Below are 26,725 nucleotides of genomic sequence, written 5' to 3' on the forward strand. Positions count from 1 at the left end.
ACTCTATTTTGCCTTGTTTTGGGTTGAAACCAGCACTCCTCCTGAGATGACTGAAAGCCCAGGTGAGATTTCACATGATGATTCTGTGCACAAACCCTTTTGGAGGATTTAGAAATCACAGCAGCAATGGCAGTTACTACAGAGCACACCTCATTTGGGAAGTGTCTTTTGCCACAACACCCGTCCTAAAGCAGTGCCTTCATTGCTGCTGGAGTTTCAGAGCATTTGTAATGCACAGCCTGCCCAAAGCAGGAGCTCAGTGCAGAAAAGTGCTCACAAGAAAGGGCAGGTTGGCCACATTTCCCTGGGAGAACTCCAAGGTGCCTTTGTAATGTAACCCTTTATTAATGATAGAAGCGGAGTCCCTGAGGTCAACCAATCTGCCACTTAAATAGAACTGCAGTTTGTGTTATCTGTAACCGAAGAAGGTCATGGGATCTCTGGTTTGCAGTGGGACTCTGCAGTGCCAACAAATTAGCATCCAGAGCCCTGGCCAGGCATACAGAGCAGCCTCTGAGAGCTGCCCAGGAGCCAGAGGAACAGGCTCCTTCAGCTCCTGAGCCCACTGGCATTAGTTAAAACAGCCCTGCTCTTGTTGCCAGCCTCAATGTGCTTGAGAAAGTGTCAGTGGAGCCTGGGGCAGGGACAGGAGGGGTGGTGGTGCCAAGGGCAGCCGAGCCGGGAAGGGCCCGCGGTGCCGCTCAGGGACTGAGCAGGATCTCACCTGTTCTTGCTTCCAGGAAGGCAACAGCTGGCTAAGCCTGGGAGGAAAAACACTTCTGAGAGGGTAGAAAAGAAAACCAATTTATTTGAGAGCAATGAATTTAAGTGCTTTTGCCCTTTCTTAACAAGACTGGCTAAGAAGAAGAAAAAAGGGAGAAAGCAAAGTCTTCTTCTTTCCTCCTCCCCCCTGCAAAATCCTACATGCCCTTTTGGCAGAGATCCATCATTCACTTAATGTGTCCTGCTGAAATCAATTCATGTGTCAGGATTTGGAGAGCTAGAACAAAATTTGTTTGCTGATCCCATCCACAGATCACTCAAGAGGATTCATAAAGGTTGGCAAAAATACCCACAAACCCACGTTCAATTTGCTGTGTAAAGTAATGCATTAGGGAATGACAGATTCCAGCAGGGAGGGGGAAAGTCTGATTGTACAAACCAGTTGGTAAAAGTCCACAAGCACCTTGAAGCACATGCAATTACATGAAAGGGGATTTGCCTCCTTCGGAGATGGAAGAAAATGGACTTTACAGTGAAAATGTGCCCTGCTGAGTGAGGAAGAGAGCACGAGGAGGTGGGGTGGTCACACAGCTCATGGGGGGACCAGGCCCCTTGGCCACTGTACTCTGAGGCAAAGCCAGCTCCATGTCCCTGCTGTCCACAAGGTTTGGTAGCACTCCTATTTCCACATTTAATCGTGTGGAGAGAAATAAGCACTCCATAACCCCTCCAGGGCAGCTGAAGGATTTTCTCCTGCAGCTCCTACACTTCACAGACCTATGAAATGGCTCCAGGTTTGCGATTCCCTGGCCTCTGTCTGGGCTGAAGTGGAATCACAGAATCAGGACTGTCCTGAGTTGGAAGGGACCTCCACAGATCACTGAGCCCAGCTCCTTAATGCACATCTCCAAAGCTGCTGTTCAACTCTTCCAGCACAGAGCCAAGTAAGAAAGAGTCCGAGTGCCTGTAAGGGCTGAGGAAGCATTCTTAGGGCACAGGGCTGGCCACAGCCTGCTCTTCTGCCTGCTGGGGTGCTGGGAGCATCCTGTTCTTGCAACAGATGCAAGTAGGACCTTGCTTTCTAATTAAAATGCAAATAGCTGCATGAAGCAGAAAGTGGCTTTCTCCAATCTCCCATCTGAATAAAAAGGGATGCTGTGGCCATGCTGTGGTCGGTCAGCAGTGCTCAGGTGCTCACCTTAAAACAGCCTCCTCACTTTCCTGGGTTCACAGAGTGCAGCTTTGTGCAGAGCATGAGGCTGGGAGGGCAGAATTCTCCTGACTGTAGCCAAGCCCACAGCAAGTGCATTAACCCACCCACAGCTGATGTGCTGCTCTGCAGCCTCGCTGTGTGCAGTTCCTGTGGTAAATAGTGTGGGCCATGATGTCACTCTTGCTTAAAGCAATTTGTTGAGTTGTAAATACCAATCAATTCCTGTGACTGAATCCTGTGACCTTGGGTGTAATCCATGACAATGCTGACTTTAATGTATTTTCTAGCCTTAGCAAAACTACTTTTAGCTGCCCTTTCCCATTAACTTCCCATCTCACTAATAAAATACTGAGAGAATTTTATTCACCACTTCTGCCAATTTTAACCGGAAATGATTCTGACTAAGGAATATTAAATGTTACACATTGACAAATCTGATCTCTGTTCATCATTGCTGGGGTCAGAAGTCTCCTCCTCAGCCTTTTCTCAGAGACAGACATACTTTGCAGCTCAAGGTCACTTGACCAGTTTCAAACTCAAATTTAAAGGGCTTTTTATTTATGCCCAAAGCAGGAGGGGGTGTGTGATCCCTGTGGGTGTAGGACTCCTCCAACTTGAAAACTTCCTTCTTTGAGCCCAGTGTCTCCTTCCTGCCTTTCCTGCCCTCCACCTAAGTTGCATGCAGACACTTCTGAAAATGATTGGTATTTGTTTCCCCTCGGTTGTCTCCTAAAGCAGGAAAATTACTGCCCAGACTGGAGGGGTTAATTAGGATTTCAAAGGGTGGTTTGGGGAGGATGATTGAGGACACGACACACAAACTCTCTGACAGGAAGGATATTTGCACTCAGAGGATTTTTCCCTGACATCTGAGATGCTTGCAGTGACACAGGCCCACATGCTCTGAGCTGAGCTGCTGTCACACAGAGCCTGGGGAAGAGCAGCTGAGCTGGGCAGGTTTCTGTGGCTCAGGGCTGCTGAGCTCTGGCTCCACTGCAGTGCCACAGACCAACACCCTGGGTTTGAGAGAGGGGGAGAGCTCATAGACAGAATGTGATCTGCCAAAATCTCTCGTCTTTCTGGGATGACGTGAGGAATCTCTGCATATTTGGCTTTTCTTCTAGAACTGTGACAGGAGCACAGGCACAGCCAGCAGCAGATGCAGCCTTGTGGGGCTCTGAATCCCTGTAGTCCCCATGGAGATTTTACACTTGTAATTCTCACTTCTGGCTTTAACAGCTTTGCTGGCTACAGCAGAAATCCTCATTGTTCCGGCACGTCAGGGTGAGAGCTTGGTGTTGCAGAGCTGTCTCTCATCTCTCCCTGTGCCTCTGCTCTGCTTCAGCATCCCCAGGCCAGCCCTGCCTCTCCCCCCCAGGTGCCCTGGCCCCGCAGGAACTGCTCCTGCCCTGGGAGCTGGTGGCCAGAGCCGAGCTGGGTGTGTGGCTGGAAGGGCCTGCAGGGCTGACAGTGCTGCTGGAAGTTTGCTCCCTAGAATCTGAACTTCAGATAAATAGTACACGCTGGCTGTCATTTAAATTCAATCAATATTGAGTTAAAAAACAAATAGAAAGCTTTTTAGATCGGTGATGTAAGGGAATGTTGGTTCAAGGAAGTAATTACATGTTATGCAGAAAAAGTCAATTTAAGTCCTCAATAATTTACTTAAGTGATTTACTTGACTGATGTGTTGTCTTGACCCAGCAGGGCAGAGTGACAGACACTCAGTTGTGGCAGAGTTCCAGCAAAACCAGCCCTTGTTACCATCCAACATAAATCATTAGCTACTGTCTTGTTCCAGGTGTACACAGGTGCTATTTAGAACAAAAAAAGGTGATAAATTTTATGTTTGTAAACATAACTCTGTCAAAACTAATCCTGTTTCTGGCAGATGAAGATGTTATCCATACCTCTTGCTTAGGCAATATCCATTTTCAGGAAATAAAGTTCCTAGTGTATAATTAGCTGAAATTGGCTGACATTAGGGCAGTGGGGGTACCTGGTGGGTTCAACTGGATAGCAGGGAAAGGAGCTGCCCTCTGCCAGTGCTGCACAGACCTGTGGGGACAATGACAGGATGGCTGCTGGTGGCCTCGTGGGGCTCCAGGACCTGCTGCCTTCTCGTGGCACTGGATTTTTAAGGATGCTCTTTGGAGTCTTCCCAGATTACATTCCATGCATGTGGAGGATAGAGATTGCCATTTGTAGCCATGACAACGATGCTGAGGAGTGCTGCTGTTCCCTGCTGGCTGTACCTGAGACACAAGGGTCCTTTTGAAAATTACCTCTTGTTCTTTGCTCATCGTTTGAAGCTGGGAGTGAGCTTTGGCCCCTGAGGAGATGAACCTGAGGTGCATTGGGTGAGTGTGCTGAGCTCTGAGCTTGGTCTTGAACTGCAGCAAGCCTCAAAGAACAGTGCCCAGTCCCAAAAGCTCACTCCAGATAGACCCGAAAGCAGCTGAAATCCCAGTTTAGGATTACACAGAAATATCTGCACAGAAATAGTGCTCCTGGGTAAAGCTGTATGATCCAACATATTCAAAAGCTTCAGGCAACCCATTAGTCCCCTGTTATACCCCTGTTTCCCTGTTCCTTGCTGCCTTGAGTGCTTGCAGCAGCAGCTACAACAAAGCAAAAAAACCCCACTAAAAATGCCTAAAGACCCTGAAACCACTCCTCACCTGCACTCCCTTGAAAATTATTGGAATATGATTCAACTAATGCTGCTCCATGGCTGACACTAGCACATGTGATGTCCCTTGAATTCCCATGGACTGAAAGTCACCAGCTCTAGGAAGGAGCTCTGGGAGAAGCAGGCTCAGGTCCAAGGGGGCAAACCAGACTGATGGCAGCTGCACAGGGTAGTGGTGAACAGCAACACGCAGCTGAATCCTTCATTAAACCACATGGCTTTGCAATTATAGCATGAAACTCGGGCAGATAGAACCCAGGAAACCACTGTGGGGAGGGGACTCCAGAATGTGTTCAGAATGTAGCAAAAAATGGCTCCTGGCAATTTTTCACAATTCACATATATTCTTCCAGTAATAAGTAGCTTAACAAATCTTGAGCTTGCTTATGTAACAAGATCATTAGATCAGCATTTGGGACCTATTTACTGTGACAGGAAAACAATACACCTATGATCTATTGTGGGCTGGGTTGAGATTTCCAACTTCAACAGTAAATATGGTTGATAAATTAAATTAACATGATAGTCTTGACATAGTACTAGTAGTTTGTGTATTACAGATCCAACCAGGTGTTGAATTTCATTCTCAAAGAATTAACCTGAACTTCAACCCTTTCAGGTCTTCAGTCTCTTCGTATAGCCTATAAATACCACAGACAAGGCTTATGTCATTAGCCTCTTAATGTTATAAACATTTAATGAAGTTAAATTTGAAGTACAACACATTGTAAAATCGATCTGATCTTGTTGGGGAGACAAAGGGAAGAAAATTGTTAGAGTCATTTGGAAAACAAATTAAGAATTACATTCACTTAACTTTGAAGTGGATGAAAAATTATAGCCAAGATGGATAGAGCCATTGTGTTCCAAAGGCAGAGGGCTGGGAGCAGGGATCCTCTCTCAGAGGAGGATGCTGCCTGACACAGATTACCAGCACCCTGAGTGGCAGGCAGACCCAATCAATCACCTGGGCCATGGCAGGCAGAGCTTTCCTAGAAATTGGAGGAATTTCGCTACAAATGTTGCAGCTCAGCCACCTCTCCCTCTGAGCAGCCCCTTCAGCAGCTGGGATTTCTGCATCTTTCTGCACTGTTCCCTCCAGGGCTGCTCCCATTTCCAGGGATGCTCACCTGCTCCTGCCTGGCTCCTGCCCCCCAGCACAGCCCTCAAACATGGGGCTGCCTTGTCTGGCTGCAGGACAAAGCCATTCCTGCTGCAAATGCTCTCCTGGAATTGCCTTTCTAAGGAATAGGTGGCTGAGGTTCTCCCAGCCTGTCCTGAAGTGGGGGTGAGGGGATTTACTGGCAGCCAGCTCAGTGTCCTGGCATGGTTTACCAGCACCCAGGGTCTCCTCCAAGTGCTAAGCAGGCAGGAAATAAATAAATAAAAATAAATAAACCCCTGTTAGTGAAGGTTTACTGTGTAAAACTCCAAGACAATGAACAGGAAAAAGTGAAGGGCAGCAGACGTGCTAAAATGCTGCTCCGACGAAAGTGTATTTGTTCTTTCTTTTTAAAACCCATTATTTATTTTCTCTATTCTTCAGACCTAATGTCTCACTAATGAATTCCAGGGGGATTTTTGAATCATGGTGATATCATGGGTTAAACCCCTTCTCTACTTTTTGAATGTAAATTCTTTTTGACATTCTTAGTTATTGCAGAGCATTGACTTTTTTCCTACAACAAAACCAAACGCTCTTTGGTTTTGCATAGTTAACATTTTGCTAATGGGTAGCCAAGATTCTCTCAGCAGCTCAACAACATTTTCTAAAGCACACTGGCGTTGTTGTAGCAACTGGTGGCTGATCTGTGAATAAAGCAGATGTCATTGTGACAGGATAAAGGGAGAATAATCTATCACCCGGCCACTGCCACTCCTGCACAAACAAGTCATCAAAATGACAACTTTGATGTGTAGCCATTAATTCAGGTCTGTGTATCCCCTCATCTCATCTGGTTATCATATCAACCAAGGATATGTTACAAACACCAAGAGTTTCCCAGCCCCTCTCCCTTGTCTTTCTGAGCCAGTGCAGCCTGGATGTGCCGAGGCACTGACGGTTTGCCAGCTTCCTTTTAGGCTCTGATTGATTTTGCACTGTCGTCCAAGCTCTGGCCTAAATAAACACAATATATATTCTGGGATGCTTTTTTTTTTTTTTTCTTTTACTGTTTAATCTGAATTCAGCTCATGTGGCTCACAACTAAAAATGGGCAAGCATCAAAATATTCTGACAGGTGCCCGAGCTGAGCACAAAAGGAGAGACAGAAGCAAATAAATTGCCTTTCTAACTTCTCAGAAAGGCTTTAATCCATTTATTTTTTGTTTTAGCTTCTGTTCTAATTCTCATAATTTGTACTTAGTTGGTACAACTCATTGACCCCAGTGAGTCATCTCACATCCCCCTCTTTTGGTGGCAGCAAACACCATGTGCTTTAACACCATCCTATTTAACACTTTCCAGGAGAATATTCCCTAACTTTTTTCTATGCCTCCAGTGCTGAGGCATCAGAGCAATGTGCCCCTGCTTTGAGGAGACTTTGAGCTGCGTTTGAGCTTGCCAGAGGCTGTTTGTTCCCTCAGTGGAGCTGCTGTCCACATCCCCTCCCTCAACAAGCCTGCTCTGCTATCTCCTTTGCTATCTCCCAGCTTTGCTGATCACTTGACTTGAGGAGACAAAACATGAGACCAGGTTCCTTCTATTTCCCTGGTGCATGACTCATACTTAATGTGGAGGTTATATTAATTACTGTGTGCTCAGCATTTAATGAGCCTGAGAAGGAGTCTCCTCTCTTCAGCTACCCAGAACACACAGGGAAATCACTGCATGCAGTGAATACGTTTCCCAAACCCTCAAACCTGGATATGTATTTTATACAAGGAGACAAATCAGTCATTGCTCAAGTTCCTTTAAAAAAGGGATGACAGAAGCTGAGAAATCTGGGCCATAGTCCTGTTTCTCTCACAGGCTGCCTTTGTGCCTACTGGCCAACCCTCCTGGGCTCTGTCTCCTGATTTCCTGTCTGTTTGTAGGGATAATAGTGGCTGGCTGGGAGCAGGCTCAGCTCAGAACTTTTGTACAACTTGACATCACAGCATTAGAGAAGGCCAAGAGGAATTACCCTGAGGTTTTTTTAATATGTGGAATTTTTTTTTTTTTTTTTTAATAAATGACCTACCTTCCTGTGTGATGACATTATGGTGTAACACAGCTGCCTTTATGGGTTCTGTGTCTTTCTCCATTGACTTTTTTCTCAAGGCGATGGGTATTTAACATCCTGTGTGGGGTTTTTGTGCTAAAAAATACACTGTATGTTATGTTCATAGTGCATATTTCCATGTGTACAAGAAAAGTTGCTAGGTAAAAACTTCTGTGTGAGAAACAACTCACAGAACAGGTTTCTTGCTGGTTCCAGGGAACAGATACTTGGATTTGGCTTGATGTGAATGAAATTGCTCTATGGGCTGTACAGCAGCAGGCAGGCTCAGCTTTGCTGCAATCTGCCTGTGCTGCTGAGCCTGTTCTGTTCCCTGCTGGACTCAGTGCTGTGCCTTCCGTGCACTGATCTGTTCAGGGCTTTTCTTTCTGAGGCTTTTTTCTCTGGACTCCAAAGCATTTCTGGAGTGCACCCTGTCAGTTACAGGCCTTTAATTTCATTCTCTACCAAATGTCTTTTTCTGTCTCCTAGTTAGAATCATGGAAAGTCCTGAATTGGAAGGGACCTGCGAGGATCATCGAGTGCAGCCCCTGGCCCTGCACAGACACCCCAACGATCCCACCCCGGCTATCCCTGGCAGTGCTGTCCAAAAGCTCCTGGAGCTCTGGCAGCCTTGGGGACATGACCCGACCCTGGGGAGTCTGTTCAGTGCCCCAGCACCCTCTGGGGGAAGAACCTTTCCCTGATGTCCACCCTAACCCTCCCCTGGCCCAGCTCCAGCTGTTCCCTGGGTGCTGTCTCTGTCCCAGGTAGCAGAGATTGGAGCTGCCCGTCGGGAGGAGCTGCAGTCCCTGAGGAGCTCTGACCTCAATCTTCCCTTCTCCAGCTGAGCAAACCAAGTGCCCTCAGCCACTCTTTGTAGGCCCCCTCCAGACCCTTCTCCATCCTGTGTCCCTCCTTTGAACACTCTTTTTTATATTGCAGTGACTAAAACTTCAGACAATATTTGAGGTGAGGCCACCCTAGTGCAGAGCAGAGAGGGACAATCCCCTCCCTGGCCCAACTGGCCGTGTTGGGCCTGGTGCCCCCCAGAACAGGGATGTCCCCCCTGGCTGCCAGGGCACTGCTGACTCACATGGAGTTTTCCATCCACCCTGCAGATCAGACTTAGAGACCTTCTTGCTCCATGGGCTCCTTTGGTTACAGGTTGGGGACAAGGGACAGTATTGGTTAATATGCACATTTGGGTCATTCACAGTGCATATTTCCTCATTTCTATTTTAATGGCAAATGTGAAAATATTGTCAGAAATACTTATGCATTCTAATTTGAATTTGTGCATACTGACTGCAGTCTGTGATGCTTCTCTGTTTAACAAATTGAAGTGTGGTCAGTTAAAAAGAGTTTTGTAATCCACAGGAGAGTTCACTGAGAGCCTTGTGCAATATGGTTTGTAGCCATTATTTGCCTTTTCTAAGTTACCGTGTCCCCTTTTAAAATAACTTTATCAAATGAACCACTTAGGAGTATATTTTAAGGATGTTTTCAGTTTAATTATCACTGTTGAAAGACATATCTCCATTAACTTTGTGCATATGTGGCAAAGAAAACTTAATCATGGATTGATTCATGTTTTATGTAAGTGCTTCTAGGATCAAGCTGAGTGAATTCAGGTTAGCTGTCCTTTTAGAAAGGCTGAGAGGTAAAATCCTTAAAACTTATTTGGGAATCCTGGGGCAGAACATCTTCATTTTCACAAACTGGGGTTCCACTACAGGATGGGGAAGGGAGATTCCACAATTAACAGGTTCCCAACTCGCAGCCAGGCTTTTCCCCTTCTGCCTCCCACTGCTGTCCCTGCCCCTGCTCCTGGGCTGTGTTTCCTCTGCCCCATCCAGGTTGTCCCTGTGCCCAGAGCTGCCCTGGCAGCACACATGAGAAGATGGATTTTCCTTTGAGGGCTGCATTGTCCCGCACTTGTGTGCATTTCAGTGCCTTTGTGAGCTCCCTCCCCATGTAAAAACAGAGCTCCTCTATCCCGGAGCACAAAGACCGAGCTGTTGAGGGGGGAGGAATATTCACAAACCCATAAATCTTCCCCCTTCTCCTGTTTATTCTCCGGGCCATTCAAGCTCATTTAGCCAATGACCAATTAACTCCACAGTCATGACACATCCTGATGGGCCCGATTTCTCCTATCTAAGGTGACACAGCCAAATTTCTAAATACTTTCTACTTGAATGCAGCATATTGTTTTCCTTGCTCTTTAATTCATGATTCCCTAACTGTTATTCCAGTTATTGAACAAACTGACATCTTTTTTTTCCCTTTTTTTCCCCTCCATTTTCTCATCAGCAATATTGTAAAATATAGGGAAAATGTGTACCAAATTGAATTCCTTGTGCATCCAGTTTTTTATTATTGTGAGTAAAACTGTTTAAAGATATTTGTCCTTCAATAATTATTCTGCTAGCTGTACATGGCGCATCACTGCATATAGAAATTTACAGGAAGCAGAAGTTTTGCACTTTACTCTTCTATGGTAAAAACATGCTGCAAAAGTAATAACTTGTAAAGTAACTCTAATTAGTGAGGAAACACAATTTTAACTATGATATGGTATTCACTAAATCAAAGCCCACTACAAACTGGGGGGGAGATTCCAATATTAAATGTTAGATCTGAATTATTTAACCATAATACAGAGTTATAATGAACATCCCTACTATATGTGGCCGCATTTTCAATCTAGTTGTGTGGAATTGAGGAGGACTAAGAGCAGTGACTCAATGAAAATTGACAAGTCATAAGATTGAAAGTAAATTACATTAATAACTTTATTTTGATACCCCACATTCTGGTGCCTGAATTGAATAAAAATTCTATTTTGTGTTAAGTGGCAGGTCTGTAAAGAAACTGTGCATTAACCCCTGGTATACATTGCTAGGATTAGGTACTGCATGGGCTTGGGTTCTTAAATAATATATATACAAGGAGTGAGTTAAAACCCAAGTCCTAACAGGTACGTTGTCAAACTTTGCAGCATCTTTTGTGATGCTTCTGTTTCCCTTCTCAGAAATTCTGTTTTCACAGCATTGGGTGGGAGTTTTGCCTGAGAAGGAGCAGTGCACGCAGGACAGAGGTGTCTCACCTACCCCTGGTGGCTCTTGCTGCTGTGCAGGGAGTCAGTGACACATTCCCATCACTGATGCCTCATTAACTGGGGAGATCCTGCAGTCTGGAAGGAGCAGAGAACCTGATCTGTCCTAGACAATGTGCAATATCATCTGTAATGCTGGGCCACGTTTCTTACCCAGTGAAAAACAATGTTAAAACTAGACATGGTTTTTTATCAGCCACAAATGTGTTAAGCAGTAGGAACAGAACGATTCTAAATGCAGAGAAATATTTACCACTCAAATGTCTGAAGAAATCAGCAGTGATAAAAAGGAAATACCACAAAGGGAATGCAAAACAGCTTAGTTGGACTCTGAAAAACAAGTTGAGTAGTCTTTAAATTTGCTTCTTTAAACTCATCCAAATGTTTTTCTGTATTTTTGGGCTCTGGCCTTTGGAGGGGGGGGAAGAATAATGTAAATGCCAAAAGGAGCTGGACAAAAAGTAAGCTTTGTATCCTATCTATGAGAATCAGACGATGTGTGTCATGGAAGTTATTACAGTCACAGTCTACAGTCTTGTCCTGATGGGAATCAGCTTTGACAGCAGCACAAAGTAGAGGTTTAACTGACAGCACACACAGCACATTTGCGAGTCATAACGCCACCGTTTAATGACTGACGCATGTGGGAAGCTAATTTTTTCGGATTTTTTTTTTTTGAATGGGATAAATGAGCATCCAGTTAATACCAATCATGAATTTAAGCCATGTGACAAAATTGATGCTACATACCCTGTTCTTGTTTTGCATATTCTGCAAACTGAGCTGCAGGAAAAGAGCCAGGAGAGAAAGTTCATTCTGCTTTCTGACACATCCACCAATTGCAGCTGAATGCGTCCAGCTTGCTGCTGTTGTGTTCACAAACTAATTACCCTTTCTCTGTTAAATAGCCTAAGAATTACAAATTGTATGCCTGTTTTGAGAAAAAGTACAGGTTGAACAAGCAGACATAGTATAAATAAAATATTTATATAAAAATAGTCTCTTACAAAATATAATCTCTTATCCTATGGTTGATTTTTCCAAAAGATGGAATTTTGTCTGGATTTTCTTATTTTTAGACATATTCCAAACAGGATTTTATTAATGTTTCTTTCTTTAATTGAAGAAAAAAAAAAAAGGCATAACCGGTAAAGATTTGTAACCCCTACCACTCCACTTTTGTTCCAGACAACTAGCAGCAAACAGGAGGAAACAAACAAACAAAAACCCCCAAATACAGTGTGTTTGTGTATGTACATATATATAAAGACGCCAGCTTTTGTCCTTAAACATCCAGTACTGTAGAACATATCCTGCAAGTCCAACTAATAGAAATATCCTAGTCAAGAATAGTATGTACAGCTCCAGTGTTTCCTTGCTGATCCTACAAAATTATTCTGCAAAGAAAGCCAGCTATCTACTTTAATTGCAGAATAGTTCCAGAAAGGTTGGTAAAGTTCTTCTTTTAATTAAATAAATTAATATTAGTTTTATCTGCATAAATTGTTAAATATTGTTATTATTATGCCCAAGTGTCCCAAATCCCTGTGCTATAATCTGCAGCTCACACACACACGAGAAAGGCAGATAAAGCAGTGTCTACAGAACCCTTCCACAGTTCTTCTTGCTGCAGCAAGCGCTGTGAAGGGGAAAGATGGGCAAGACCAGTAGAAGCTTTACAGGAGTGTGGAAGCCTAACTCTGTCATCCACACACTCCCACGGGCAATTCACGGGGAGGCTCTGTCCATCCCATCCTGTGCAAAGCCCTTTTGTAGGGATTTCTCCCCTAACCCTCCCTTCTCCTTGTACACAGAGGTGTTTGACCATCCCTTTCCCAAACCAAGAGTTGTTGCCATCCTCAGAGATTCCTCCCTGGCAGGGGTCTTTCCGCAAGGCAGCCAGCGCTCCTTCCTCCCGATGGGCAGGCTCACTGAGATGATCCTTTTCATTCTCTTTCATGTCTCTGGTGGCCCGGGGAGGGATTTGCTTGGTTTTGTTTCTTGGCTGACTTTTAAGAGTCTGAAATGTGTATCCACATAAGCAACGAAACATGAGGAGAGAAGAGAGGGCTCCGTTGGTGAGCATCTCCTCAGGGAGAGAAGCTCTTCCCGCAGTTCCGCTCAGCTCCGTGGAGTGCATGTGCAAATGTATCCAGGCCGGGGAGCGGCCGGGGCAGGCGCTCACTTACAGGTGTACACCTCTGTCCTCTCGCTGCACGTGTTGCATTTCACATAGCAGCACCAGTGGAACTTGCAGTTGCACTGCCACACCCTGGAGTACTGGTGGGTGTTGTAGCCGCGGCCGCAGCACATCAGGTCGCAGCCGTTGGACTGCTGCGCCGTCTTGTTGCACATGCGGCCCTGCGTGCCCACGCTGCCCGTCACCGGGTCCTCCTCGCAGTAGTTGGGGGATTTCTCGATGTACACCAGGTCTGTGTCCATGGGCTTGCGGTACGAAAGGGGCTTCTTGATCTTGAGGAAGGTGGGGCGCTTGTTGCGGCTGGCCCTGACGGGCTCCACCTGCACAGCCTCGTTGTACTTGTCCTTGAGGATGTAGCCTAGCTCCCGGAACTTGGGCAGCGTCGTCCAGCAGGTTTTAGTGGTGCAGGACCCCGAGACCCCATGGCACTTGCACTCTAACTTCATGTTTTCCTCCAGGATCTGTGGTTAGAAGAACAGAGAAGGATGCATTAATAGCAGGGCTGTTTGATGGACACTGAGTGACACTCAGGGACGGGTTTGTTCTGCTGGGAGCTGCCACCACACACAGGTCATGCTGCTGTCCCAGGCAGCAAATGCTCATCAGTGTGACCCGGTTCTGCCCGCAGAGCTGATTCCCCTTTTGCACTGTGAGTTCAGCAGGGAGGATAACTCTGCCTAACTCCACAGCCAAGGGACCAAAGCTGGAATGGGACCTTTCTCAGGCACAGCTTTTCTTCAACAGGATTGCCCAGTGCCCGACACTTTCCTTTTGAAGTTAACAAGCCTCATCTTGCCTTCGGCCTTCACATCCCCTGAAACTACTCCTGTATCTTTTCCTGCTGTTTACCAGCCCAGTCTTTGCCAAATAAAACTGGAGTCCAGCTTAGTCCCTGCTCTGAGTCCTGGGCCCTGCAGCTGACCCCAAGCAGCAGTGACGTTGGGATAAACGCAGGCAAACACACCTAATTCCAGCAATTAATTTCCCACTGTCTTTTACTTGAAAGAGGCCACAATAATTTTGATGATGAAACTCTGCCTAACCTGGCAGAGCCCAGCACTGGAAAGCCCAGCCAGAGGGATTATCAGGGCTCAGGGAGTGGTCACATCATTTTTCCCCTGAGAAAACCCAGCTGATCCATGCAGCTCCAAACCTGGGCAGCCAGTCAGTGATATGGAAATTGGAATTAACCCTTTGTTACAGCCTCTCCCTTCAGTTTGGGGTGTTTGGAAACAGCAGATACTGTCACTGGCCATTTTCAGCAGAAAACAGCAGCCTGCACTGAAGGAGCCAGGTCCAGCTCCTAGGCTGGACATGTGTGGGGACCTTGAGCCTAAAACCTCAGTGTGAGCTGGGGATGGCAAGGAGAAAGCACTGATCCAGAGGAAGGTCCCTGCCCATGGAACGAGGGTCAGAATGAGATGAACTTAAAGATCTCTTCCTATGCAAATCATTCCGTGGTTCCGTGATTTTTTGGTTCTATGAAATAGCTTTATTTTTATTTTAGTCTAGGAGCAGATTGTCAGCACACGTGGCCTGAAGACAGGATCACAACCCCCAAAAGCACAGGTCCAAGCCTTTGACACAAGCAAACTCAGCACATGCTAGGTCACACTTTGTGCTACTGATTTTAAATCAGCTTCTCATGCAAACAATGTAATGACTGCCCTAAAACTCAGATGTGAGAAAATTCCACATTCTGATCTACATCTTAACTTCTGCTCAAGCTTTGGCTTTATCTTGTTATCTTGAGTTTCCTCTCAGCCACTGCATACTTCTTTCATTGCTCACTCATTCATAAGGCAGGACACTTGGAAGATAGATGAGGAGATGGAAAAGGAGTTACAGCACAGAAACCGGAAAAATAACATAAATTCCTTTATTTGTACCTTTTTAAAAGCTCTCTTTTTTGAAATTGAAACTAGCCAGGAATACATTTCTCCAATGCCCTAATTCAATCACTGCTCTTGTAGAAGGCCTTACATCCTGGTAAGATGTTCAAACTTGCAACAAAGCATTTCAATCTACCACAGGGATCCGCCAAATTGGCTTGGAACATGAACAAAAAACACATCAAGTGCCATCTATCCAGGTTGGGCTTTTGCCCTCAAGTGGAGTTAAGTAGCCTAAATTGCCTTTTGGTTCATTTCATTACCATCCCATTTAGAGCCAGCAGTGTCTGAGGGATGGGGGCTCCTCGGGAAGGGATGGGGCTCCTTGGGAAAGGGATGGGGGATCCTTGGGAAGGGATGGGCGCTCCTTGGGAAGGGATGGGGAATCCTTGGAAAGGGATAGGGCTCCTTGGGAAGGGATGGGGGCTCCTTAGGAAGGGATGGGGCTCCTTGGGAAGGGATGGGGATCCTTGGGAAAGGGATGGGGGATCCTTGGGAAGGGATGGGCGCTCCTTGGGAAGGGATGGGGCTCCTTGGGAAGGGATGGGGCTCCTTGGGAAGGGATGGGGGATCCTTGGGAAGGGATGGGTGCTCCTTGGGAAGGGATGGGGCTCCTTGGGAAGGGATGGGGGATCCTTGGGAAGGGATGGGGCTCCTTGGGAAGGGATGGGGGATCCTTGGGAAGGGATGGGGCTCCTTGGGAAGGGATGGGGGATCCTTGGGAAAGGATGGGGGATCCTTGGGAAGGGATGGGGCTCCTTGGGAAGGGATGGGACTTCTTGGGAAGGGATGGGGCTCCTTGGGAAGGGATGAGAGATCCTTGGGATGGGATGGGGGATCCTTGGGAAGGGATGGGGGCTCCTTGGGAAGGGATGGGGATCCTTGGGAAGGGATGAGGCTCCTTGGGAAGGGATGGGGCTCCTTGGAAAGCGATGGGGGCTCCTTAGGAAGGGATGGGGCTCCTTGGGAAGGGATGGGGATCCTTGGGAAGGGATGGGGCTCCTTGGGAAGGGATGGGGCTCCTTGGAAAGCGATGGGGGCTCCTTAGGAAGGGATGGGGCTCCTTGGGAAGGGATGGGGATCCTTGGGAAGGGATGGGGCTCCTTGGGAAGGGATGGGGGATCCTTGGGAAGGGATGGGGGATCCTTGGGAAGGGATAGGGGATCCTCGGGAAGGGATGGGGCTCCTTGGGAAGGGATGGGACTTCTTGGGAAGGGATGGGGGATCCTTGGGAAGAGGTGGGGCTCCTTGGGAAGAGGTGGGGGCTCCTCAGGGTGGCCTCATGTCCTGGGCTGGGCTCCTGCCCCAGCCCCAGCCCCTGCTCTGTAGCTCTCAGCCAAGCCTGGCCATGGTCACTCAGGGTTAAAAGGGCTGCTTTTGAACAGAAGTTTGAGCAACACCAGCTGAGCCCCAGTGCCAGGGGTCCTTCCTAGAGGTCCAAAAACAACTGGAAGGGGAGGGGAAGGAGCAGATAGGTGAGAAAGTTCTGCTTTATTGTTCTCTCTCCCATTTATTGTTTCTGTATTTTCCTAAGGTTTACTGGCTCCCTCTCCCTTTCTCTCTGCTCTTGTCAGAGGTGCCAGAGGTTCTCTGGCACATCTGCCTCATTTGTGTCCCTTGCCCTCTGCAGCTGAACTGTCCCTTCCAGACCTGCCTTCTCTAACCCAGCCTCTCCACCTGCAGCTCACAACCCTTTTTGTTGCTGCTGTCCTTGCACACAAATCCATCCTCCTCTCTGGGCTTTCGGGGCCATGTCCTGCAAATTCAGCAAGGCTGAACTGGCTCCACAGCCTCTAGAAATGAGGCTACATGGAACTTGAACTGTCTGGCCTCAGCAAAAGCAAACCCTGCAGTGGTGATTTGATGGTTCTGTTGTACTCTGATAGCAGGTGCTTGGATTAATTGTTTTACATTTAAATATGGGGATGGTGGTATTTTAATACTATTATATTATTCCAGTACCCTCTGATGAATCCCAATATGGGATTCTTTGGGTAGGGACACAGACCAGTCTTTTCCTTGGTTTCTGTGAGCCAAAAGCAGCACCCTTCCCTTAAAAACTTAGTCTGTGTTAAAATCAGAAAGCATTCTTCACCTTCTATTTCAGGATTTGTTTTTTTGAAGGAATTATCCAACAGCTCATACTTTTTACAAAAGATTTAAACTTTAGGTGTGTTACAAACTCACTTTTCCTAAAATGTAAGAGCCTGAAGGGTACAAAATTTCCACTCCACATCCAATGTTTCTTACCAAATGACCATATCCAGCTCCACCAGCCATAGAAAGTAAATCTGTATGCACCAATGGGTGCTCTGAACTGGATCAAATGCGGACAAAGAAGTGGAGTTCTTTTAGCTTTGTCCACTTTTTCTTTGAGCTCCTACAGCAAACTGTCAGTACTTGTTTCCCCCTCTGTCTCCCTTTGCCATTTGCCTCTGGGAAATAGTTTGTGTGGGGAGAGCTGGGCTGGCTCTCCCTGCTGATGTTATCTCCAAATGCAGCACCTTTGGGCACTGCTATTGGGAGCACAACGTGTTTCCTCTCCCCCTTTAGCTTTGCAGGGAACGTGTGGGGTTGGCCATGGGAGGGAGGCAGCAGCAGCCCAGGAACCTGGCTGGGTCTGTTCCAGCTCCATTTGGTTCTGGAGCCTGGCTGGGTCTGTTCCAGCTCCATTTGGTTCTGGAGCCTGGCTGGGTCTGTTCCAGCTCCATTTGGTTCTGGAGCCTGGCTGGGGCTGTTCCAGCTCCATTTGGTTCTGGAGCCTGGCTGGGGCTGTTCCATGTGGCCCTTGAGCCTGGCTGGGGCAGGCTCAGCCAGGGCTCCTGGCTGTCCCACCCTGCTGGGGGGCCCATGGAGAGCTGGTTCTTGCCTGGCATGCTCAGACACAGCACTCAAACCCACACAGGGCTTTCCCAGCCTGAGTCTGTCCCGAGTCCCTCAGTGGTGTGTCCTGGGCTCCCAGCACCAAAGCAGCCCCCCACACGTGGGGTCAGGGACTGCCCAGCCCCAGCTCAGCCAGAGCTCTGCAGCCCTTGATGCCAAAGCTGTGCTGAAGGACCTACATCTCAAATCTGGAGATCACCCCCCTTCCAGCAGCATTCCCATGGGATCAGTGCAGGGCCAGGCACCCTGCCGTGCTGCAGCCAGAATAACCCCAGCCCCAGGGTGCACCTGCAGCCCAGGTAAATAGCAATTAGTGAGACACTGACTCCTGCCCACCAAGGCCATGGTCTTGCCTGATTTTGTCTGACATCAGATTACCTGGGTCAGGCAATTCCTGTCTCCTGCAAATGTCTGCACACACCCCTTCACTAAAGGTCAAGGAAAGTGTAATTATTGGCAAAATTAGTGAGATTTTCACTCCAGAGAAGAACATGGCAGGGCCTGGAGAGAGGCCGCAACACTTCTGTGGGCTGGGCAGGGCCAGGGGAGATGCCCCTTTCAGCTGGTGGAAGGTGAGGATTGGTGATTGATATTATTACAGAGGCAATTGTAGCCTTAAATAAGCCAAAGCTCCTCAAACTTCGGGAATAATGTTGAGATACATTTGTTTTGCTATTGGAAAGAGTCATTGAATAAAAACGATGTTTTAAGCTCATAAAATAAAGCAGTGTCTTATTTAGTCTTTCACCAAAATAATGTGAGAACCAAATCATGTGTAGGGACCAGGAATTGGAAAGGGCACGAGTGGATGTGTAGCACTGACTGGACAGACAGCAAAAGGACCATGTCTCTTAAAGTTATTAGGAAATGTCTCTGCCACTTGTTTTATCCAAGCGTGAGATTCATCTCAAAAGGATGCTACTGTTTAAGTAACTTGCAGGACTGTTCTAGCACCAAAGCTCTGAAATCTGAGGGCAGTACAAGTAATACCTGGTGCTTTTTGATTGGGAAAAAAAAAGAACAAGAGAGACCACAAAAAAAGAAACCCCGCTGTCAGAGACGAATCCTCTGGAACCTTTAAGAAATGTGAGAAACCGGATAAAAGCCACTCAAATGCAAGTTTAAAATTAGCAAAGGTGTACTTACACAGAAAAAATGGAAAATATTCCCATCAGGGGATGGCCACTAATTATAAACACAGAGCTGCTGTCAGATGTCTTCTGTGGGAGCACATTTTGCACTAACTCCTCTGGCAAACTGACTGGGATGAGCTTGGAAAGGATTGTGTCCCACACTGAGTGACTCATTCCAGACAGGCTTTGATACCTCACTTGAACATCTTATGAAGATCTTATTAAGCACAGCCAAAAGATGGTTTTTTCTCATGTTTTTGATAAGTAAAGCTGTGCAAAAGAATATTTGAAGTCAGTATCAAACAACTTTGCTGCAGAACACCATGAGCTGTGTTCACCATCCCAGAAATCCTGCTACCCCAGGCAGGCTGAACCCTTTTTCTCATGACAAGACTTTTTGTGTTTTAAATAAAAAATGAGCAGGGAATCACCACAGCACATGACCTACATCAATCAAACCCCCTTTGCACTTTCCTTGGAATTGGTGTCTCAGAAAAATTGGGCAACGTGCTGGTCTGAGGGCTGGTTATGCAGGGAGCCAGGAGCATTCTGAAAAATGACATCCTGCTGCAAACATCACAGCTGGGTGGGATTTCCCAACCCCACCATCTACCTTCACTGATTAGATTGGACTGGATCAATCAGGGATATCCTCTGTTAAAGAGCAGAAAAACTTTTTCCAGATATGAAGTCCTGACACCCTGAAAAATGAAGGCTTCAGAAATTTTATACTCTCATAAGTTCAATCTCTTTTTGTCCTATTTCTGACCTTTCTCTATGCCACCCAAAGCAGGAGATTCCTTTCATTTCTAGTGTGCCCTTTACAGGATTTCATATTTATTTTTGTACTTTCTTCCTGAAATATTAGTTGCCCTTTACTTCATCTTTATAAAAAATTGATCATATGCCAGAATTATCTTTGAAATGCAGCTTCTGTTTCCCAGTGTGTCAAGGAAGTAAAGAACAATTATTAGTGAGACTTTCTGCATGGTCACAGTGCTCACACAATGCTGCCAGCATGTGCGAACAGAATGAGATGTGATCCTCTCTCCCTGGGCAAGTTGTGTTGTTTAAATCACAGAGCTGGTGCCCTTCAGCCACTGCCTAACACTGTGCAGAACAGCAAATGAATGAGAGCAGGACCAGCAAAAGCTGAGAGGAATGCAGCAAAAAATATTTTCTTCTGCATATTTTTCTTATACTTCTGATAACCTCTGTGACTTGCTGTAGACTAAATCAATTTATCACCACTTCTGGGTCCAGAAAGTAAGTTTCACAGAATGCTTTTATAGTTGTTATTTTTGAAGAATAGCTGAACTTGGGACACAAAGGACATAGCTGGTTTTGAAAGGTGAGATTTAATGAGATGGATTCTCACACAACCTAATTAATGCTCTTCCCAAACATAAGGCCTGGCCCTTGCCTTTTCTCAAGCTGTAGGAGCTGCTCTGAGAAATAAAACAAGGTGTCACAATACCTCAGGGCCACAGACACATTTAGGGGGGAAAATCCCTCCTACATCATCCAGTCCAAGCTGTGTCTGATCCCCACCTTGTCCCAAGCCCAGAGCCCTGAGTGCCACATCCAGGGTGTCCTTGGACACCTCCAGGGATAGGTACTCCAACCCTCCCTGGGCAGCCCCTGTCCATGTCTGACAATGCCTTCCATGAAGAAACTCCTCCTGAAAATTCGGATTCTTCCTCAGCTTTCTGGCACTGAGGGGTCCTTCTAGGAGAACACCTTATCTGCTCTTGGGATACACTTCTGCCCAAGCCCTCTTGGTTTCACAAAACTAACTCTGCAAGGTGATCCCATGCAAGTGGCTCAGGCCTGAGCTTGCCCAGCCCTCAGGAGCTCTGCAAACCTGATCACACTTTATGGAAGTCAAATGAGGCTCTGAAGTTTGAGTTTGCCTCCATCAGGGTCCTGTCTGCAGAGGTAGAAGCCATGATGGGGCAGCCCCTGACGCTGACAGCATCTGTAGGGGTTTGAAAGGAGTGACCACTGCCCCCCAAAACCTCCTGTGCCCTTGGGCTCAGGCCCCCCAGCCTCAAGTGTCCCCAGGTGCTCTCTCCCTTTCCCTCTCCCTCTCCCTCTCCCTCTCCTCTCCTTCTCAGCTCTGTCCCACTCCAGCTCTCCCCAGACAGAAAGAACCTGCACTCTGATCTCTCTTTGGCCATCAAATGCAAATCAAAGCCATTAATGCCTGAGCTGGAGCCTCAGGTTGGGTTTCCCATGCTTTGAAGGGACATGGCTGGAACAAAGTTTCTGTTTTCTGTGTTTTCTGTGGTGCATTCAGTACAAAACCTCCTCACCACCCTTTCACAGGAAATGCTGTTAGAAAACTACAAATTTCAACTGCAAATTTCCAAATTAATGCTTAGGTGGGTTTTACATCAGGACAGAGTGTGAGAGCAGCATTTTACCAGTATCTGTTGGAAGTAGCTGGGAAATGGGGGGATCCTGGTGTGGCACTTTGTGTTTTCTCAGCTGCTGATGACAAAGGCTCACTATGTGAAAGGTGGCCTGGCAGTTTATTGAGGGGTCACTCCTGTTCTGGCTCCTGGGCACAGCTGCCTGAAGCACCAGTTGCCTTTTGGTTCTGAGGCGTCTTCTATTTAAAAGAAAGGCAAATGAAAACATAACTCTCAATGGGTTTGATAAACTACTTGTTTTTGAAAAGTAACTCTTGTGAGACACATTATCACCTAGATTAGACTGGATCAATGCAGTGCCAAGTAAGTGTCATTGTGTAGGAAGTCTGAAGATCTGTCATAAAAAGGAACTTTGAAAAAATAGTTCTGAAAAAAAATTGGTTTCTTTTAATGTACTTTCACTTGTTCTTATTAGAATATAGCTGAATTGCCCTAAAGACATTCAACATGCGATTTTATATTCTATAATTAAAAGAAAATGGGATTTCCTAGCCCCTTACTGAAACAGGATTGTGAGATTAAGGGAAAATTTATCTAGGATCATTACTTGCTGCCTTCCAAGCAAAACTGACACTGTGGACATGATGGATTTTAGCTTGTGAAATGCTGAACAGTCTTGTTGTCTGGCCTACCTGAGCACTTTGTAGGATGAAGCTGAAATAGGCTGGGAATGGGGGTGGTGGCACAGAATTACAGATAGAGTTGTTGGTTATGTTATCTAGCTTTCCTTCCTATCACTACATAAGTTTTCCACAGTACATATCTTCCTTTCCAAAAAGATACTGGATAGAAGATTCATGCCAGAAGTGAATAAAAGATGATGATTGAGGAGTTTTGGAAATGAAGAAACAGCATGGTGCTCACTGACACTAAGACACTAAGTTTAGGAAGAAAATGAGGCAGCAATTTTTCTGCCTTTTGACATGCTACCCACATAACATTTCTTCTTAGGTCGTATCTACATCCCTTACATTCTGGTCACCAATTAAAAATCACCCTAAAATACTGATACTTCAAATCAGGATTCTCTAAAATAGTGATCTGTGGGGTATTCTGCTATGTATTAAAAATGTCATAGATGTCCATTGTTTAAAACATAATTTTCCTCACTCCCTGCTTCACCCTACAAGCTCATCCCTGTAATCAATGGGTCAGAACAGTGAAGTCAATGAGATCCAAGCTGAGCCGTGGCTGCTGACCCTGACCCCTTCAAAGCCAATGCAATCCTTCCAGCATCCTATGTCCTCAGTGTCTGCTCTAAGTTTTGATCTTGGGACAGTGATCTTCACCCCTTCTCTGGGCTGCTGAACTAAGATGGCATTAAGAAGGTAATTGTGCTTGTAGTTTATGTTTTAGTATGATATTTCTGAAGAAATGGGAAACACCCCCAGGTAAGAGGAATTGAATTTAACTATGCTTCTCAGTTTAGGTACACAATGAGTTAAACTCTTGGGGTTATTCAGACAAGGACGTCACTGCTGCCCCTTGCTTTGGGCTTTGTCATGGAGCCTGAGTCATTCTGCACATAAAAACCATGCAGAAATGACACAACTGGAATTTGTCCTCGTCACAGCAGATTCACATGAAGAGGAATGACCCAAGCCTGACTCATCCCCTGAAATTCACCATCCGGGGACCCTCCCCATTGGAGGGGAAGCTCACCAGGGAAGTGGTGCTGGCAGTAAAGGATTGTCTATAAAGAACTGGGAGCCACCAGGTAGAGCGTTTTGACAAATGCTGAAGTTGTGGAGAGGAAATTTTCCAAAGAGTGATGGAAACCAAGAGAGCAGCCTGGCTGGTTCCAGACAAGTAATCAGGAAACACCTCTTGTGCTAAACTAACAAAGCCAGGTACTGGCAGGAGCATGAGCTGCAGAATATTATCACTTCATATTGCTTCCAAACATTTCCAACCAATAGCCACACACAGTTAATTATAGGTTCATTTGGTTGCATACCAAACGGTGAGAGTTAACCCTAGGTACCCAGCAGATGATACTACAGAGGACATTATTCATCATGCTGAAAAATGTCTATAGATTTTAGTTCTCCAAGACAATAGTTTTAGTTGAACAGGATGTTCTTCCTTTCTATTGGCCTTTTTAGTTAATGTCAGAGTGATTTGCCATCAATTGTGCAGTACTGCCTTTATAAAAACACGAAGTTTCTTAGCTCAACTTTGTGGGAACTCAGCGCATCACCTCGGATGCTCTGAGTCCCAGGGAGACCCCTTGGGGGGCTCAGAAGTCCTGGAATGTAGTCAAAGGCACCTGGTGGCTTGATTTTGACCCTTCAAGGGTCGTGCTATCAAAGCATGAGGATATGGAAGTTTCAGAGGTTTGAATGGTGTAGGGCAGGTGTTTTTATAGAATAGAGTGTGGGTTTTAAGATTTTGGTACAGGGGGGTCTAATGGAGGCAAGATGGAGGATTCAGGCCCGACCTCGTGGCTTTTCTCCTTCTTCTTGTCATCCATCTTCTCTGTGATGTGTGCATTTTAGATTGGTTCATACTAAAGGTGCACTGTTTAATAAAGGTGATGGGTATTGGAGAAAAATTGTAAATATCACATACGCAATTATCAGTATAAGAATGTACGACCGCCCTAAAGGGGCAGAGAGTGCTTGTGGCTGCCTTGCTGGTCAGATCTCGGCTGGGCAGAACAAAAACCTTAGAGATAAGCTTTAATAAACAACCAGAAGACCGAACTATAGAGGAGTCCAGACTCGTCTGTTCATCGCGGGCTGCCTGCGAACCGTCCCACGCGAACCACCCCACGCATGTCCGACAGAGACACACAGCCGATCGGACAAACTTCTCCATTAACTCCTTTGGTCTAGAACAAAACAAGAGCTATGATTGTATTTGATACAGAGAGACATATTTCAACTTCAGTCCTAACACTGCTCAGTAAATGGCACTGGAGAGGCACCCATGACCTGCTTTGCCTACCTGCCATTTGCTGATCTGGGAAGAGCACCTGAGCTACCTCACACCCACTCCCACTCCCTCCCTTCTCCCAGACCCCCTGTTCTCCAAGGATAACACCACCTGGGCTGTGGCACAGGCTCCAAGCCCATTGTACCCTGGGTGGGATCCCACCAGATTGGCACATCAAGGCACAGCTGCTCAGGGAAGTGAGAGCCATTCCTGTCAGTTTAAAAGAAATGTCTCATCATTCCTCCAGATAATCTCCAGGCAATTATGTTAGTTATTGGAAAGCAGAAGCTGGATCACAATGACAGAGTGTATATTGTGAACAGATTTCCACACATTTTGCGTTTACAATTCAAAATACTCATGTTATCATAAAGTAACATGATTTTGGTGTTAATTGTAATATTACAAAGATTACTTTCTAATTAAGTTTAATCCATCAGTGCTTTCCCCCTCCTGCTGCAGCTGGGGCAATAGGTCCAAACTTTCCCGTTTTCAAATAGCTCCCATTATCAAAGATCCTACCAGCAGAGCCTCTCTCTGCAGCCCCACAGCTGCCAAGAGCATCACACCCAGACCCAGGCCAAGAATTTTAACACGGATCTTCTGGCCTGTTCTCAATGAAAATTTGCTCCCATGCAGAAGAAAGTGGAATTTCCTAAATTTATGTGTAATGCTGAGAGCAGCCTAAGTACAGGGTGCCCAGGTGAGCTGTGGCTGCCCCTGCATTCCTGGAAGTGTCCAAGGCCAGGCTGGGACTGCATGGGTTTAAGGTCCTTTCCAACCCCAACCATTCTGTGCTTCTGTGATTGTACCATTTTGAGCAGTAGTTGAAGCTTTTATCTTACAAAGGAATCACATGCTAACAGAATTCACTCTTGAGTGTGCTGTGTGGTTGGATGGGGCTCCCCTGAGCCAGCTCACCCTCACAGCACCCAGTGCTGCTGCTTTTTCTGAACCTGCTCACCACATATACACGAGTTCAACAGCAGCAGCAGCCTACAATATCTTTGATGGTTTCTCTTTATAACCCATGCACAAGTGAGTCTTCACCTTGAGATGGATGTTTTTAACAAAGGGTTAATCAGTTGCTCCAGGTCTCCAGTTCAGAAGGCCACAGGATGCCTGTAACAGAGCTAAACACCAGTGCCACCAGTACATGAACCATCAGCTGAAGAAACCATGTAGGTCCATAGTGCACATTTAGTGTAATAATCTGATCTCAATTTTATAAATCTCTCATTATGGTACCTTAATATAAAGCAGAAGTCTGTTGAATCAAATTAAACAAATATCTTAATGCTAAGGTATTCCTTAGCATAGCTCTTCAAATCTACAGTTTTCTAGAAAATATTTTAGGACTTTCACTACAGCTTTCGGTCTAAATTTGCACTAAGTATAGCAAGGCAGACTTCTCAGGCTGATTCCCTGGGAAAGCAAAGCCTAAGCACTCACTTGGTGTCTGGTTCCCTTCTGCCTTCTCATTTCCCACTGGACATTTCAAAGTAAATTCAGCTAAATATGACATAGTGTAGATATATTGAAGAAACTTCTATGAAGTCTTAATTCATGTTTTTTGGACACATTCTCTTGACTCCTTGATGTGTTTCTTTATTTCCAGGCTATTGTGCCCTCTCGATGGTTAATTGTTCTATGCCTGCAGGGTTAATCCACCCAAACATAACAGTGTGTGCTGGGGTCAGGAACATCTCCTGGGGGAGCAGCTCTGTCACAGGGTGTGTGGCTGTCCCCTAACTGTGTGTGGGCTCTTTTTTGGTACAAGGTCTGGAATGCTGTAGGCAAGGCTGGTTCCCTCAGTGCAGGCCCCCAGCCTGCTCCCAGGAGAGCCTGATTGGAGCTCCAGGATGGAGCTGGCTCAGATCTGGGTTCCAGCCCATGCCATGGCATTCCTGCTGCTTGGCCCAGGGACAACCCTTAGGTGCAGCTCCCTTTCAAGTACCAGAAGGCTCAGGCTGGTTTCAATAACCAGCACTGATTGAAATTAATCCTGGTGTCTTCTGGCACTAACTGGGCATGAGAGCCAAGCATCCTCCCTGCAGTTCCTTGAAACCCTTCTGTCCTTCCATAGCTCAGTTCTGCATCCTTCCAGTACCAACAGGCCTTGTCTGTGTCCTTGGACTAAAAGGTTGTTCTTCATTCATTGAATTTTTAAATTGTTTACTTCAAAATACCTGGAAACTCTTTTCAATAAAGCAAAAGTCTGTTCCATTTGTACAACACATGCTGGCAATTATTTCTCTTGGTGAGCATTCAGGGCTTCATGAGCTCAGAGTTTTCT

The 26,725-nt window shown here is 46.1% G+C and overlaps 1 protein-coding gene across 1 annotated transcript in view; it reads right to left on the reverse strand.

Annotated features, from left to right (window-relative positions):
- Positions 1 to 10,184: 10,184 nt before the first annotated feature.
- WNT7A (Wnt family member 7A) overlaps positions 10,185 to 26,725 on the reverse strand; it is a 37,069-nt gene continuing 20,528 nt past the window's right edge. The window contains exon 4 of the mRNA XM_050979260.1: positions 10,185 to 13,610. Within this exon, the coding sequence (XP_050835217.1) occupies positions 13,131 to 13,610 (480 nt within the window). The 3' untranslated portion in view covers positions 10,185 to 13,130. The remainder of the gene's footprint in view (positions 13,611 to 26,725) is intronic.

Source organism: Serinus canaria, chromosome 12 (genome assembly GCF_022539315.1).
Source record: "Serinus canaria isolate serCan28SL12 chromosome 12, serCan2020, whole genome shotgun sequence".
Classification (NCBI taxonomy): Eukaryota; Metazoa; Chordata; class Aves; order Passeriformes; family Fringillidae; genus Serinus; species Serinus canaria.